The following is an 18,156-nucleotide window of genomic DNA, read 5'->3' as shown; positions in this document are numbered from 1 at the left end:
ACAGAAAGTGCACATAGTACAGAAGTTTTAGCACTATCCTTTCTTTGCACACAATTTAAAATGCATAATAATGAACAAGCAATTTATCATAAAGATATTATATTGTGTAAAATACGGAAGTCCACTATAGCAGGTTGTATGGTTGACTGAGCCCAGTTTTCTTGGATTTTCACAAAGATAATCAGTGTTGATATATCATCTGAGGAAAACATATGTGATTGGCTTAGCACTGATCATTAATATGAGGAGACTACACTAGCAGCAGGCTATTATGAAAAAAACACACTAAGTTTTTTTTGGGGAAAGCTTGCCTAGTACATAAAATTCAAAGCTAAGAATTTGTTTGAACCAACAAACTAGTACAAAGCAAAGGCAAATGTGTCACATTCACTGCATTGCACATGAACCTGATGTTATGCTTACAGGTAAGTTCCTATCCTTCAGCAGTTGCTTTGAATAAAAATTATGGAGGTTTTTTTTGGACAGTATCCAGCATAGCAATAACATTTCAAACTCTCCAAAGTGAGAATCCAGCTAAACTTTATGGCTATTTAAGCAGATATTGTTTCAAAATTTAGAAAGTAAAGTTTGGCACAGAAAATGCCAGTTAATGCTTAAACTACTACCTTAGGGGCATTTTTCATAATTTCTTCATAGTAATATGCAAGTCTTTGGAAGAGACAGCTGGTAAATTCTTACCTTAAAGGCAGGCCCTATTGGGAAACTAATACAACATCACTGTGCTTGATAACAAAAAGGAGAATAATAATTCATAGAAACAGAATTCAGGATACAAAGTATGACTGCAACCTTCAGATATGTGACAGTGTATTGAAAACAAACACCTAGTTTTTTGATACTTATCCAAGTAGATACTTGGATAGGAAAACACATTAGAGATTAGGGGTTTTTTTCAGTGAAATATAGTCACATACTTGTAAAAAAACAAAAAGCATATACATATATATATATATATATTTTTAAGGACAGTATTTAAATGTATCATTGGTACACCAGCATCCCCAACAACATGAGGGCTGGAACACTTTTGTAAGAGAATAAACAGAAAAATGGATTAAAATAAAAGATTGTGGTTCACGTACCACAAAATAAAAAATGTTAGGCTTCTTAAAACTAGATTTGTAAGAAGAAATTTGTAATGAGAAAAAGCAAACAAAATGTATATATCCTACAAGAAATCATTAAGCAAATTTTCAAAGACTATAGCAAGACTGAAATAGCAGATGGAATTTATATGAGACTCATAGTTTTATTGTCAGAACTTTCAAAATGCTATTCAGGAAGAAATCTGGTTGCTGTATTTAAATTAGCGCAACACAGAGGACTGTGGGAGTGCAAATGTCCCACAGAGGACAGGACATTCATATGAACTGTAAGAGGCACAGTTAACACTAGAGTAAAGCTGGGAAGAATCATATAAATTATAAGCTCACCCTTCTCCTCAAAAACATCTTTAGTTTTAAGTGACAGGTTTTGTCATCAGTGATAAATGAGACTACTGGTAATGTGATGGTTTTAAACTAGGATGAAATCACAAGATTCTGGTCTTAAATGCTCTGACACTTCATCTGAGTTAATTTCTTGTTAAGCAGTAATACCAACAAAATTGTTTCAGTTTCCTCCATCTAATTCTGAAATTATGGTCTGCATGAAATTTCTTTGGTGTCTCTGGTACTTTTGGATTGTTAGTGTTTTTAACGTGTGTTAATACTTCTGAGATTGATTCACTTCTGGTGGTGGTACATAAACTTGGTTGCATAGCCTTAAATTATCTCTTCTCCTTCTCTTTATTCTGCCAGATTCAACATTATCCTAATTATCTTCTGGTTATATTTCTGAAGAATCATGTTTCCAGACTTCTGTTTTCAGCTTTGTAACCATAGCAGCAAATTGATTTTTATAGATTTTAATAAAAGAAGTTTCCCTAGAACTCCTGAAATTGAATACTGAGTCTCTACCTGCTTAATACTTTTAATTCATCAAAATAATTTTAGCTGTGTTTTAAAAAATATTCTAATAATAAAGCCACAGACAAGTGCCCAGAGGGAGGCTCTTACACAGAGGTATGAGGAGATACTAAGGCCCATGACAGCTTATTAAGGAAATAATTCATTTTGCACAGTAATATTAAAATGAAGTTATATTTTGAAGTATCTTCCCATCCTGTAATCCAGATGGCCTCTTCACTAAACACTGAGCTAATTTTGTGTATGAATGACAGACTGAACTGACTTCACTTCAGGTTTTCCCTATCCTTTAATTGCTAGCATTTATGAAAAATGTTGGAGCTATGACTTGAAGGCCTGAGATCCTCCAGTTAATATAGATGTATAACAACAATAATAATAAATAATATAATACTATATCATAACTAATTATATACAATATATTATTATTATTACCATCAAATAATAATGTGTCATATATCAAATACTAATAATCATAGAGGTTAGCCAAAATACAGGCAGCTACAATCTAAGTCTTTCCAAACTAGAGATTATCTGACTTGGAAGATGTTAGTGGGTCTGTGCTGAAAGATGTCAGGCACTGTCAATTTACAATGAAGTGCAGGCTGAGGAGTATCCTGAGAAATTTCTCCCAAGTCTGTTTCCACTTGATTAGCTCTGCATAGAAATGGCACGGGATGCCAATCAATGCACTGTTTATTGTTCAAATCAACAAAAATATTCATGCCTCGCTGAAACTAAAGCCTAAAGACTAAGCAGGATCCTGAAGGACTTTGCAGGTATGGACCTTTAGGTTTCCTGGCTTGGTTAACATGAACAAAGACTTTAAATTTTTGTTTGTATTTCCAGGTTTAAACACAAAAACTACAGAATAAAACATCATCCTATTTTTCCTCTGAGTGAATAAACTAAAATGAAAGGAAAATAAAATAAATGTCCACACTCATATGTTTAATTAGGAACTCACTTCAGAACTTAGTTAATTACCATTTATAGGCAGTGTTCTATATGTAATAGAGACAAGTATTTATAGGTGTCTGCAGATCACATACATAGGTGGCACTAGTTCATTACTGATGATGTCCCATCATTACAATGCTAGTGGGAATATCTGTCTTTCCATAGTATGACCAAATACAGTTTTCCATATAAAACTGTCAAAGAAGATATAGGGCTATGCTACCCAACCCATATCCCCAAAAAACAGAGTAAGAGTGGAAATTGATCAAGGACTGATGTCTGCAGCTGTCTTTATTGACTGGATGCTGACAAATGAACTGGCAGTTACACACATCCCCTTCTGTTATCTTTGTTTTGTTTCTTCCAACTAGCTTTCTTGCTCTCCACAGTCCCATCCTATAAAGAGGAAGATGGGTCACAAGCTAATTGCTTTTCCCCTGGCATTTTGAACAAACAGGAGAAAGAGATATACCAGAGAAGTGCAGCTAATGATGGTTACCTTTAAAATTACTACTTTCAGCACTGGCTGCAGTTTCTGTATGAATATTATGTTGGTCATCAAACTAATGCAATAATGTACAGAATGCAATATGCCAGGTCAGCAGAAATATAAAGCAGAGGAGAATGCACAAACAAGGGATTTAGCTGTGCCTATCAGCTGGAAAATGTATTAGCTAAAAATATTCATGTGTTGTCAGACAAGACAGGTCCCCCTCAAGTTGTCAATTCTTAAGCAAAATAAATGACATGAGCTAAATTTCAGTAGCCACCTGACAGCAATCTCCAGCTGAAGAGGAGTTTATACATCTTATTTTTCCTTTTCATTGATCAGTTTTGACAAAGTCTGTATATAGTCTCAAATCTGCAATGGGGCAAGTGTATTTTTAAAACAGTAAATGCAAAATTATAAAGAAGAAAAATCGCTCCTGGCAAACTGAAAATCCCTCAAGGCACAGAGAGAATGAAGCTGGCAGGAAGCAGCACTCACTCATTTGTAGTCAAAATTTCAAAACTCCTTCTTAGCCAGAGCAACTACATACAGATTTTGCTTCTCCCATCGGTGCTATTCTTTCTAACTCTTAGCCTCACAGAGAGAGAAATAACTAAATCTCTATTTTAATAGCTTCTGTCAGAAGCTTTGCTTTGTAAGGCCTGTTTCAGCAGTTTTTGGTGGTAATATAAAACATTTCAGTGATCAACAGCCGTTTTATAACTAGAGTAATTGGCCACAAATCAGGGGAATGTCATAAAGTAGCAAGGAACCACTTCCACCTCCATCACAGCCCAGTCTGAATTTCTGGCTTCTAAATTAGTTGAGTGGCTTATGGGTCTTCATTACCTTAATTAATGTACTACCTGTAATACAGACAGAAATTTTAAACTAATGATTACTTCTATCTAACAGATCTTTACAGGGTGTACATCATCCATCCTGCCCTTCCAGTTAAGACTCTGAACAGGGTGGCTTTGTAAGAATTGTAAAAAATAGTGTTCTGTTATTTTATACTCTCATTTCCTATCCTGGAAGCACCAAGACATCCAGAAGGGATTATGCTCATAATAATAATAAAATCACCCCTTTGGAGCAAATGAAGGATGTGGAAAAAATAAATCTGTCATTGCATTTTGTTCTTATGCAACCACATTCTGGGCATAATATTAACTGATCGTTTTGGGTCATGCTGTGGAGCATGGCCATGTTTTATCAGATGCAAAATAGCCTACTGTAAAAAGTTCAGAATGTTTGTCTGTATGAAGCACTTTAAATCTCAGACATATCAGAGAGCATTCAAAATGCTCCATCTCATTACCTTTCAGTATGGGGCAAGAACATAGACCAAGATCTAATACGTGCATTTTAAGCACTGCTCCCTGCTTGTATTAAGATTGCTTCATGAATCTTTAGACTTCTTAGACCCTCACTTCTGAATTATGAAACTGTTATAAACTTAAATCCTCACAGGTGCAAAACAGGAGAACAATATACTCTTTTTCAAAAATTTCTAAAGTAATGTCTTGCTGGAGCTGTAATACATTTTTTCCTCGGGGTTAAATTGGACAGTCTTGTGGGCACATGGAATTGACATATATCCAAGTACAGATGCTATTTTATTTTGTCCTTGAAAACAGAACACTGTTCTATGGAACACAGAATTACTCTGTTATAACTGCCTGGGGAGCACACAAACCCCTTGACTCCACTCAGTGGTGTCTACTCTGCTCAGAGAAACCCTGCAGAAGGAAGAGGCAGCTCCTGTGTTAGTGTTTCCTAGACACTAGTCCTGGCAAACTGCAGCAGTTTGCTTTCCTGAAAGAGGCACTAACAACCTATTCCTTCTACTTCAGCCATGCTACACTCGGCTCCCCTGGTAGTTGTGTGAATTTCTGTAACATATTTGCTGAAACATGCCCCTCCAGCCCTAAATCTGTACTGAATCTGCCAGTAAAGAACACCCTAAACATACATCTAAGATTTACTAGGAACTGCAGACATATATATATTTTTTTTTTCCTCAGGACTGCTTCAAGAAAATCACAATGTTTTTAACTTTCAAACAGTGCGTGACAGTAAAATGTAACTAATGACCTTTTGAAACATTCTGCTTTATGACCTTATTAAGCATTTCATTTACTTGTTAACTAGTTTTGCAGTTTGAAATCCTAGAGCTGCCAAAACTAAATCAAAGTGCAGTAATATCCAAAAGAGGACTCCAGGTTGTATGGCTCTCATCCCTCATGCTGTATGCTTTTCATACTGCTTCTCCCAGTGGACCAACAAAAAATGTGTGTGCTAAAACCTGAAAGACTGGGCTGTATTATAAAAATCTGTCTTGTTTCTAATAAAAAATATTTTAACTATTCTAGCATGCCAGGGAGGCTTCAGGCATCATCTCTGCAATGAGCAGTTTAAATCACAACCTCAAATATTTACTGTGTGTGATTTTTCTAGTTCTAATCAAGAAACAAACAAAAAAAAACAACCCAGTTTGATTTTCAGATCCCACGACGAGCAAAAAATATTGTATCACAGCTGTTTTCCTCTCCTCACCTTTATTTCTTTCAAGTCCTAAATCTGTTTTCTCACATAGGTTTTGCTAAGCTTTTTCCATCTGTGGCATTCAGAATGTATAGTGCTTATCTTGAACATTCCAAGAGATAAGTGATGGACTTTGGCACTCAGGATATCTGTTGTCTGTCTTGTGGATTAAACAACATTTGCTGATGGACTAAAGAGATGTCTCAGCAACCCACCCAACCGTTTTGCTTTCCCTCCTGTGAGGAGTACCTGAGAACTGGGGAGTTCAGCTGGTGATGGGAGCAGAATATCCAGTGGTAACCAGGCCTTGATATGAAAACCACCAACTTAGCAGGACAAGACAAGGAGTGCCAGTCTCAAGCCACTTCCTAGGACCAAAACTTCACTTCAACAAACTAATCCTGTGGTGCCAGTTGACTCAACCTCCTCTTTTGTAATGGCTGATCTCATCAATTAGCCAAACAAAGACTACATAGCCCCTGGCATCATACCTGCCCCTGCTATCAAGGAGAAGATAGAAGGATTTTCTCCCTTATGCAGGGAGAAAAGTGGGGGTGCAGTGGGCAAGAACTGTATAAAAATCTGGGACTCTATGGGTGCATTGGAAGCACTTCCCCACCAGGAACCACTTCCCCACTGAAGACATCGCTGAACCGTGGGTGGTAACTATGCTCTCTCTTGCTGTCCTCCATCTCTTTGCTTTCTCCTCTCTTTTCTGTTTCTGTTTTCCTCCCTGTCCTACCCGCTCTAGGGACTTTTGTTGTGTTACTGCGATAAAAGTTTGTTGTGTGTGTGACATCTGACCTCGTTTGTGTGCTAATTTCACCATTTGGGATCACCTTTATAAAAAATTGCCAGGTATCCAAATACCGGATCATGACATTAATTGACATCACAGACAGGATCAGATTGTGACACCATCCTTGTGGTTAATTTCAGGTTAGCTGTATTATGTCTTCAGCCAGTTGAGTAAGATTAAACTAGTATGAACGACTTTTTGCAAAACTACTGTGACTGGACACAAGCTTCTACCAAAACGCACACAACAAAATTTCAAATTACAAAAGGGAGCGGATTACAGTGTATAAATTTGGAATAAACCACAAAGTTATCAACTTGAAATTATTCTGCCTAGACTAATCAAAATATTATTCAGTATTTGGATGAAAGACCTTCAAAATGGAGGACTCAGTTAATTGATCCTTCCCTCAGACTTCACTACACCAGTGGCACAAACACTCTGTTTTTAAGTTGCTTTCTTTGTGATATGTAAAAACAAAACAATTGAACATTAACGTTTAATATTTTTCCAGAAGGCAGATGTGTGAAACTCAACGTTGTCCTACTTGAAAGTGGATAACTGCATCATGCTTATTTCCCCTCAGGTTTAGTCAAAATGAATTATTTTTACAATTTTCTTCTAAGTTTGCTGTGGTGAAAGAAGTGTTGAGTACTGTCAAACAGAGGCTTCATTAGTGCTGCAATAAGTATTTTCTTAGAGGACCTATAAAACTGTCTGTCTGGATAAAGATGCAAGAAAGAAACTGGTTTTGGTTGCAGTGATCAGATCATTGAATCATAGGCTCAGAACTGATTTTTATCCAAAGATCATTTTTCTCTTTCTGACCAAGAGTCATTCCTCACTGATGTTTGTCTCAGCGGTTTTCAAAGAATCTCCCTAATCTCCTCAGTACTAAATTCCAGTACTTGTGTATTTTAATTGCAAGGAAGGTCTTCCTAATATGGGATCTGTATCAATGCATTTGAGATATGTTAGTCTCATCTTCTTTAGAGAAACCTTGACACAACTGAAACATATTAAGTTCCTACTCAATTGTCTCTTTTTCAGTCTACTATTTTAAATAATTTAAATAATTTCAATCTTCATGCTCATCTCTCCTTCCATAGATTTCCTATTAGTTTTCATTACGGCTTCAGGACCTTCTGTAAACCACTTCAGCCCTCACAAAGTTCAGTGCCCAGGACCATAGCCAGTAATATAGCTGAACCACTAGGAACCCTAAATGGATTGGAAGGATCATTTCATGTGTTTTGGAAAGCTATGCTCCTCTTCATGCATTCCTCTGTGAAATCTGCCTTTTCCATGCATCTCCTTAGTCTCATTATAGAGAAATGCTACCAGACAATTGCTCCTCATCCTGCATTTCTGCAGCTGATTATTCATGTATGCACAAAACACTTTCTGTGTGTCTATACTGACTGCTGTCCTACCTTCTGACACTAATGCCCTCACTTATTGATGAGAAAATATTAAGGATGTTATAAGCATAGCCTGACATGAATGACCAGATTTTACATCTCACCAAACAGCATAGTTCAAAACATTTTTATTTGTTCTTCAGTGGAAAATATTGAATAGAAATGTTTTATCTTTAACTGGGAAACCAAAGTATTTGGTTTGGAATCAACAAACTTGAGCTGCATTTAGATGTATTTATGTTTTAGGAACAAATAAATATTTTTTGTGTGTTTGAAAATATAGTTTTTCCCTAGAGACATGTTTTTAGTTTCATTTTTTTAAGAAAATGCTTAGCAATTCCCTCCCATTACTCTCTGTTTGGCAAACATCTTCATTCTACCTCTTTCTGGCACAATGCCATAAGCATCCTGAAGAGATGTGATATCTCTGACTGGCATTGCAAACACTGCTTCTGTATTGACAAGAATAAAAATTTAATGCTGGGCTGTTTTTTTGTACTCATTTTCTGCTAGAGCATTTAGTACATCAGAAACAGTATTTCCGTCCCCCTCTCCTCCCCCTTACTCTTGCCCTTGCTGTAGTCAGCAAGAGAAGACCAGGGCTCCAATTTCCTCAGCCTTCCTGTCCAAGACATGGACAGAGGGGACAAGCATCCCTGCATAATGCCTGGACCCAAATCAGGAGAATATTTTTCACTGATACGTTGTTCAGTTTCAAATCAGATAATGAATTCTATGATTTTCTACTGACATGGCTGCTTAATACTGGAAGCATAGCAGCCTCACAATGCTTTCCTTGTATTTAATGGGCCGGAATGTCACATACTGCACATACCTTTGACATCATTTTCTAACATCTTGGCTTCATTAAGGACCCTGAAGCTTTTCTGAAGAGAGCTCTTGGCGCCATCCTTCAATGATCCTTGAGGACCAGATGTCTGCAGAAAAACAAGCAGTGTCATACATACAGGAAAGTCTGAAGTCATAAAAGATATATGAAGATGATCTAAGTAAATCTAAATTTTAAGTGAATGTCAGTGTGCTCTGAATTATATCTCACTGCTGTTAGATTAGTCTTCAAGAGACAAAACATTTTCTCCAATTAATTTCCCTTTGTTCTTAAGGAAGCCAGATGTCCTTTGGAAAACCAGTGATGACTTTAAAAAAAAGAGAGAAAATGTTCATTCATAGTGTTAAATAAACAGGTTAGACTCTAGAAGCAAAACTTTGTCCAAAACAAAGAAACGAGACATCTCAAGTTGAACACAGGCTTACCCCTCCAGCTGTGGACACAATACCATGCAATACAGTATTTCTTCCTAACAGCAGCTACAGTATCTGTAGAAGTCAGTATAGCTCTAAGGATCTCAATTCTAATACTGACAACAGAGACGCCTTTGTGGTTACATTGAAGAATTGTAATTCCTAGGTCGGTAAAGGAAATATGATCTAAAAGAAATAGAGTTTAAAAAGCAGGGGAAACTACAGTTAATCTGAAAGTGTTATTACTAAATAGCCATTCTTTGTCATATCATGCTACCTAAAGATCTTTATTTTGAGAAACATCCATCTCTATCTTCAGTACAGAGATTAACCAATAGAGAGAATCATCGATAGAATGATTTTTCCAAATTAGTATTTTCATTTCGCAGGGAATAAAATTACTGGGTTCCAAACCACTTGCTGTTCAGCTTGTAAGGCTGAACTTAGGTCACACATCATACCAAACATGTTTATTTGAGAATACTCCTGACAGCAAGATAATATTCTGTATTATTCATGGGTCACAGCCTTGTAACTAGTACGTAATTAAGAAGCAGATACTTTTAATTTTTCAGGCCAGATACATATACTAAAAAATTAACTGTGTGTCAATTAAATGACACAGTTATTATTACTATTCATTATTTATATAATGAGCATGTCCAGAGGTGGTATTTTTTGACAACGCTGTAAAAAACTCGGATCACACTTGTCCATTTCTTTTTCTGGTAAAAATCTTAGAGGATACTTCTGGTTGTATTCAAAATTCAGAGGTTTTTTTTGACGGGTTATCTCATGGCCATATAGCTATTAAATATAGCTATGATATAGCTATTAAAGATTCCTTGTATACATATGGGATGTAAATGTATGCTTAGCTTTCATCATAGGCTAAGTGATTTTAAGAAGCAAGGCCCACATAACTCACCTGAAATATTAACCTGTGTACACAAATTCCTTTCAACATCAACAAAAACCGTATATTTGAAAGACGAGTAAAATTTTTCCTTATTATCTAATACAGGTAGCATTAGTAATGCTACACATACATATAAACCCAGGGAAAAAAATAGACAATCTAGTTAAGCAAAAGACTGCTCCCAAAGGAAGAATGTTTGGCCAGATTTTGTGGCAGATGCACCTGTCAAATCAGATAATACTTTTATATTCCTTTCCCCATTAGCAACAGAACCCAGGGTATGATCACTCTGTGACCATGGACTTAAAAATAATGATTGCTATTATTATTAAATGATTAGGCATGTTTTACTGGCTGTTAAAGCAGTTTATATTCAATACAATGAAGCTGGCAGGCCAGATTTACTGTGCAGAGCCAAGTAGTTAATCAAATCAAGGACAATAGTTTGGCATGTGCTGACAATTAGACAAAAACAGATTTTGGCATTAAGTTAATACTAGAAAAGCCCCTTCAAAGACATATACGCTTGTACTGATTAAAAGCTTTTTAAAAAATGTATTTTAAAACAATTCTGAAATTGAAAGATTAATCAAGACATCTGATGTAAAGCATCTCTCTCTTTTTTTTTTTTTTATTAGCTTTTCTTGTGGCTCATGAGATGTCAAGTTATGATGAAGTCAATAAAGAAATAAAAAAACAAACCTTTTTTGGCTTAGTGTGAAGTGCGTTTGTGGCAAGCCTGGGTAAAGTAAAAAATTAGTATGATCCAAGATAAACTGGGAAATCGCAGGGTCTCAAGAATCTAATTTGTTCTGACTCTGTCTCTTCCAGAGCATCCATAACCTGAGTATAGTACCTCCCTCATTCTGTGCCTTCCTTCCACCCCCTACCCCCTTCATGCCAACTCTGTACGGTTTGACTGCTTGTAGCATCTTCTGGCAGAAATGGGATCTCATTATGTATCTGAACAATGCAAACCTAACCACGGTTTAGAGGCGTAAGTGCTGTTATAGTTATATAATACAAAATACTGCTATTGAAACTATACACCATCCTTAACAGTTTTCTTCTTATCCACGTAAACAGAAATATTAACAATTTAGCAAAAAAACCCCTCATCTATCAATCACAGAAAAAATAATTATGAATTGACAATTGGCAGACAATTTGGGTAAGGAAAGAATTCAGAAAGAATATCCAATCACATTAACAGAGAAATGTACTACATGCTGCAAGCTGGAATAAGATCAACCACAGTCAAATTAACTTATTTTCTTTTCACATACATTTATATTCTGGGAGGTTTTCACCCACACAATAGCTTGAGCTACTCTCTTTTTTACCAGTCCTGAAGGTAGCTGAACATGCTGCAATACCAAAATGTCATGAATGATTTGCACCTCAGGACATCCTCATGAGGAGGGTGACTAGGCAGCTTTGTGCCATTACCATACAAGGAAAACTAGACACCCGACAGAACTGTTGGGGTACTACTACAATGAAAGCCACAAGCAAAGAAAGAATTGGGATCCTAAACAACTAACATGTCCCCTGTGGTTCCAATTACCAGGCTACAAGCCCTCTGAAGAATAATCACACTTTTTCAAGATGTATTGTAAAACTATGATTCCAATCTGTGAGACACAAGCTGTATCTGTTAACAAGACTGCTCTTAGTTAGTTACTGCCTTGGCTAAGGAATGGGATATTGAACCTGCTTGAAAGCTAGAGATTTCTCATCCATGATAAATTTATTTTGCTTTTAAAGGGGAGAGCAAATCCATTATAAAAAGCTCAGGAGGAATTTTTCTGACGTATTTTCAACACATTTTCGTGGTCTTTTATCAGGCTTCCTGTAATTACAATGAATTTTAAGCATCTTTTAATTTTTGTTTTTAGCAACATTAGCTTAATTTGAGAACAAAGTAATTTTTCCATTCCAAATTAAAAAACCAAAAAAAACCCTGAGATAGCATTAAGATTCTGCTCTCATGCTGATGCTCAGTTAAAAATAAGTTCCTTGGGGCCTGCAGAAAGAGGGATACTGATCTACCTGGTTAGCAGTTAAGCTCTTCACTTAGCATGAGCAAACATTCAACAGTCTTTGCATAAAACAAACAAGAAAACAGAATAGTGAAATGATGACTGAACTTCAAAATTAACATACTTTTCAAATCTGACCCAGAATCCCCACATGATCATTTACCAAATAACAGTTAAAATCTACCTTGCTCTGCAGCAATTTGATGGCAAACCACTGATTATCTCTATATAAATCACATTACATTTTAAAAGCAGCAGCTCTCTCCATTTTCTTTATCAACTAGATCCCTGTTACACATACACAGCTCATAATGAAAACAAGCTCTCTCTAACAAATATATACAGTGGTGATGCTTAAAACCTCTCCTTCATCATCTCTTAGTCTCTTTTCTTGCTACTAACTTGCTTCTATTTACATCATATTGCCCATCCTCACCTCCATCCCTTACAAATAATCTACCCACTTTGTCTCCACTGTATAATCAGCCTGTTCACTGTCTGATAGATATACTCTTCTGTAGCCATACTGTAATCACTTCCTTTGTTTCTTGAGTGCTGTGTCTTTTTTTCTTACCCAATCCCTAAAACAGCTGCCTGCCTCACTCAGCAAGCCACCAAGGAAGCAAAAGATAGCTCATTATTTACTTCTGCAGTGTAATTAGGAGTTTCAATGGTACAAACAACTATTTACAGAGAACTAGGACATACTAATGCATGAGGTGAAATATTTTCATGAAGAGAGAAATACAGTAATTAGTGTTATTTGAAAAAGAATTTGAAAATGTAAACATCCTAAAAATATTACATTTCTTGTGCAGTAGCTAGATCATTTTATCCTTCTCCTAAATGCAAACCTTTACAGCATGTGATTGCTTTTGCTATTCTTATAATCCATTTGACTGAAGTACCTCTCTGAAACCTTTATTCATGTATGAGGCTGTACCTACATGTTGCTTCAGCTCATCTACATTTTTCTATATCAAATATGGGGTCTGGCAATTTCATATTATACTGTAATTTCCTTGTGTTTCTGTGTGCCTGCAAAGTGCACATTGGTTGCTTTCTAACCAGCTTCCATAAATTAGCCATTATCTCCTTTGATATTTGACAAAAATATAATTGTGGCTATGCTCAGAACATCTTCCGCTCACAGTATACGCATTATGAACCTGAAATGCTCATTAAGACTCAGGCTGGAGAGCTGGCACTACCTTACAATCCTACTTTTAAAAGTTCTCTCTGTTTTCTCCAAAAAAATCTGCATGCAGTACCTTATCCTGAGAATGAGATTTGTCTGCAAAACCAGCAGAGTTCACAAAAGGAGCTGTATGGCTTCTATAAGCAGAACTTTCTGCTCCTCTTGTACAATGCTCTATTTTTAGGATTCTGCTGGATGCACGCTGTTCATCTGAGGTGCACAGGAGTGCCTCTGAGCATTTTTGTGGAACTAGAGTGTGAATAGTTACTCAAGGTATGGAGTTCAAGCATGTAGGGAGCATCGCAGTCCTGTTTACACAACTGCTCTGGATCTACCGGTTTAAAAGACCATGAAGAAAGCAAGTGTTGTCCTGATTAGAACCTTATCTCAGGGAAGAAGAAAGTTCAGACCAGAAAATGTTTTTCATTTCCAGTTTTGTAAATTTCATGCATGAGAAACTGAAAGCTAAGAGGTTCTTGTTTTATTTGGAGGATTTGTTCCAACTCCCTCCAAACTGTTCTTCAGATATGTTTTTATTTCTGCCTGCTGCTATTTCACTTCATCAAAAAGTATCCATGATTTCAGCAGCTGTGTGATCTGGATCTAGGAATATAGAGCTTGTAAGAACAGGTGACTGTGTGGGTACTTCTGCCTGACATGGAAGGATTAGGGATGGTTTTGGTAATCCTAATGCAGTGGCCACCTCCAGAAACGAGAAGAAGATGTTTAACTGAGATATTCCATGCTCTTTTTAACTGATAGTATGTAAGTATGCTAGAGTAATATTTTTCTAAGTGATTTCTCTAACCACTTCTAACCAAATTTGCCAAAATGAGGTTTCCCACACTATGTATTATGAATACTTTAAAGAATGTAATGTTCTAGGTGAACCTGCTCTAGCAGTGGGGTTGGATTAGATGATGTCCCCAACCATTCTGTGATTCTGTGACTACTTAGATGTGCGCAAAACATTTGCTAAATATAAAGTAGCTTTATTGAGCATCAAATGATCTACACTCCTGACTTAAAGCTTTCCTTGCATCAGCTGTTAGCTTGAGCCATACATAGATAGGGACTGAAAGGTGGAAAACAGAGGGAGGAAAAACAGTAAACAAAAGGGGAAAGCAAGATAAGGAAAAGGAGTTAGGAACAAATGGGGATGTAGTTTGAAGGTAGCTCTGACAGGGGAATAGTTTTCTGACTTAAACACAAGAGCTGCTGGTGGTAGGGGTCTCTAAATACAGTCATAAAATGGCAAAACATGGATCTGAGAAAAGGGGCAGCACAGTTCTACAGAAAATGTAAGTCTTCTTTCCAATTTACTTATTTTTCTTACCGCTTGCATGGCTTCATTTGCAAGAGCCTTGGCTTCCTTGGCAACTTTTTCAGCTTCATCTGTGTAATCCTTGATGTTAGTATAAGCATTGAAAGCAAGTGTGGCATTGAAAGAGAGGTTTTTGGCTTCATCAAGGATTCTGTTGGGATGGCAAAAGTAAAAGCACCGTTAAACCTGCTACATTGTATCCCACTTTTTCAAACCAAACACCCTGCACTTCTAAGGCTACTTCTAAGGCACTTCTTTATAGAGCAACACTGCACTTGAGATTTCAGGAGTTCTGGCATCATGTGTTTAATGGAACTCACATTTTATCTGTGTAGAAAGGCATGAAAAATAATGTTACTAAAAGAGGAGGTTCTGTGAGAGAAAAATGGACGAGACACTGATAAAAGATAGTGTAGTGTTTAACACCATAATCCAGATAGCATATATTCCTAACGTGGGTTTATAGATTGTGTTGAGCCAGGCAACTCAATTAATTTTGCACTGTATGAACATGGGGGAATCATCAGAGTCATGTTTTAAAGTAAAATCTATGAACAACTGATTTCTTTGTCTGGCTGCCAAACACAAAACCACCAGGTTTGGAGATCTCACTGTTCAAAGCAAATCCTAAATGTTAATTTTGTTGACCAAAACAAAAAACGTAACCAATAATGCTTCATATTGAATGGGGTGTTCCAGTTACATTAAATAATCTATTCCAGTAAATGTAATTAGATTTAAAAGTAATTATATACAAATAATATTTCTTGGTGCAGGGAATGGAGCTCAGCTGACCCTCTTTCTGAGGGATTTCTAGCCAGCAGGCTGGAGAAATAACTTTTGTTGCACTCTCTCGGCATGAGACATTCAAGTATTTTCTACAAAGAAGTACTGTACCTACAGAATTAATCTGAAGACATCTATCTCAGAATACATTATGCCTGATGCCTATAATGCTTTTCCTGAATAAAGAGAAAATGGGCTAAAATCCCTACTTGAAAGGGACAAGAACAGATTTGAACTCAGATTTTTGCCTCTCTGGGAAATATTCTAGCTATCAAGGTGTACAGTAATTTAAGAGAGGCAGAGATTACTCCTGCTGGACTTGTTCCAGCTTGTATAAAATATTTAGTCATTGAGACAGTGTGTGTGGAAGAGAAACTCATTCTTTAATCTAGTAATTAACCTATTCTCTGGGGAACAGTGACAGCTGGGCTCCAATCCTCGCTTCAATGAGTATTTAATGATTTCTACAAAATGCAACAGGAAAGACAAAGGGGACGGAACATCTACTCCCTGGACTCCACATGGGCTTAATAGAGGGAGAGAGAGACCCTTTAGGCTAATGCAGAATAAGCATGACTGAGCTGCCTCTGAATCACTCCTGGAAAAGCATCTCTCCTTCCTCAACTACAGATGGAGCTCACTAGGCTATAGTTAGTTTTTTGAGCTGCACTGTTAGAGAAATGAACAGCCCAAAACAGTTGTCTACCTAGTAGCTCAGGTTCTGCTTAGAAATGTGGTTCAAATCCCTTTTGGTTAGCAGGGAACAGAACTTAATTTGCCAAATACTAATTAAGTTTACTCATGAGCAGATGATTAACTATAAGGGAGAAGTGTTTCCTGTATACAGGAAAAATAACAATTTCTTCTAGGTTAAATTAATGAACAGTTCCATGTTTTGACTCTCAAGAAAACACTCTCACCATTGATCAATGTACTAGTTGAAGCCTTAGGGGGTGACTGAAGAGAAGGGGCTCTCCCTCCATTTCTCCTCTAAGATGAAACGGCATTTTTCAGCAATTTCAGTGTTAACTGAAAGACACCCAAGTGCCAGTTGTGAAGATAGATACATTTTTTAATCCCTAAGTCAGATAGAAACTGCATATTCCTGTAAAGTATGACTGCTCAATGTCAGTGCATGAAGTAAACAGCTTACCCTTGTACAGGATTACATAGAACCTTGGTATTTCTTTCTCTTTTGAAATGATGTATCTATCTGGCCACAATAGAAATTTTGATTTTCAACAATTTGCTTTTAGATTTAATTTTTAATATCCTTGATTATGCATTTTTATTGTATATCTTGAGAAACTGAAGTTGATGTCTGATTCAGCTTGGTCTTAAGGGGCTTAGGGTAGTGTTTAAATTCGCATTCATTGTGGTATAGCACCTACCCACAAAAAGCCTATTTAGGATAATTAAAAACCTCTGTCTCAAAAAGCGTCTTGCTAACTTTGCATTAAGGAGGCAAAAATATTATTTTCTGTCTACATTTGCTCTACTTCATAATTCTTCCATGACAACTTTCCATGTATTTGGATGTTTATATCGAAATTCATGGATACTGTGGTTGGATAAGACACTAGTGACTTACTTTAGGTCTGGAGGTGCACCACAAAACTTATGTCCTGATTGGACAATGCACATTTACATAAGCCATATTTTTCTAGAAGCAGTGCCCTTCAAATTCTTTTTAATTAGGTAACTACAGCTATCATTATTCTTTGTACTCCTCAAAACATAAATCAGATTGAATATCTAGAGTAGCTGACTGCACTGTATATGAAGTATGAATGTGCATATGAATATACATACAAAAATACATATATTTTACAAGCATGAGACACTTTATCAGAGATAAGTCTGTGTCTTTCCTTCAAAACTACAGATGCTGGCAGGAAAAAAATGTGTTAAGCATCTGCTCACAAGTCTGTGATAATAAAGTGTTCAGGACATTAAAGTCTTCAGACAGTTCTAAAATACGTAAGTAGCAAAAGGAGCATATTGTCTACGTTAAAAAAAATAAAATAAAATTATGCTGGGGTCCGTGAGGTAGAATATCCATTATCTATTTCTGAGTATTACTGTTAAATATTACAATTTATCATAGAATCATGGAATCATTAAGGTTGGAAGGGACCTTGAAGATCATGAAGTTCCAACCCCCCTGCTGTGAGCAGGGAGCCCTGCCACTAAACTAGGTTGCACAAAACCTTGTCCAACCTGGCCTTTAAGAACTTCAGGGGTGGGGCATCAACAACCTTCCTGGGTAACCCACTCCAGTTCCTCACCACCCTTATAGTGAAGAATTTGCAGCCATCCAGCCAATCTCTTATTGTCCGAGTGGTCCATCTGTCAAACCCATGCCTTGTTAGTTTGGAGACAAGGATGTCATGTGGGACAGTGTCAAGTGCTTTGCACA

At 36.7% G+C, this 18,156-nt stretch overlaps 1 protein-coding gene across 1 annotated transcript in view; it reads right to left on the bottom strand.

The window, feature by feature from the left end:
• LAMA2 (laminin, alpha 2) overlaps positions 1-18,156 on the bottom strand; it is a 283,511-nt gene that overhangs the window by 52,415 nt on the left and 212,940 nt on the right. Inside the window, exons 40-41 of the mRNA XM_009999216.1 lie at positions 14,964-15,102; positions 9,041-9,143 (exon numbers count right to left, since the gene is read on the bottom strand). Coding sequence (XP_009997518.1) covers positions 9,041-9,143; positions 14,964-15,102 — 242 coding nt within the window. The remainder of the gene's footprint in view (positions 1-9,040; positions 9,144-14,963; positions 15,103-18,156) is intronic.

Source organism: Chaetura pelagica, unplaced genomic scaffold (assembly GCF_000747805.2).
Source record: "Chaetura pelagica isolate M959 unplaced genomic scaffold, ChaPel_1.0 scaffold90, whole genome shotgun sequence".
Lineage (NCBI taxonomy): Eukaryota > Metazoa > Chordata > Aves > Apodiformes > Apodidae > Chaetura > Chaetura pelagica.
Note: the sequence above shows the minus strand (reverse complement) of the source record. Positions and strands in the feature narration are given on the sequence as shown.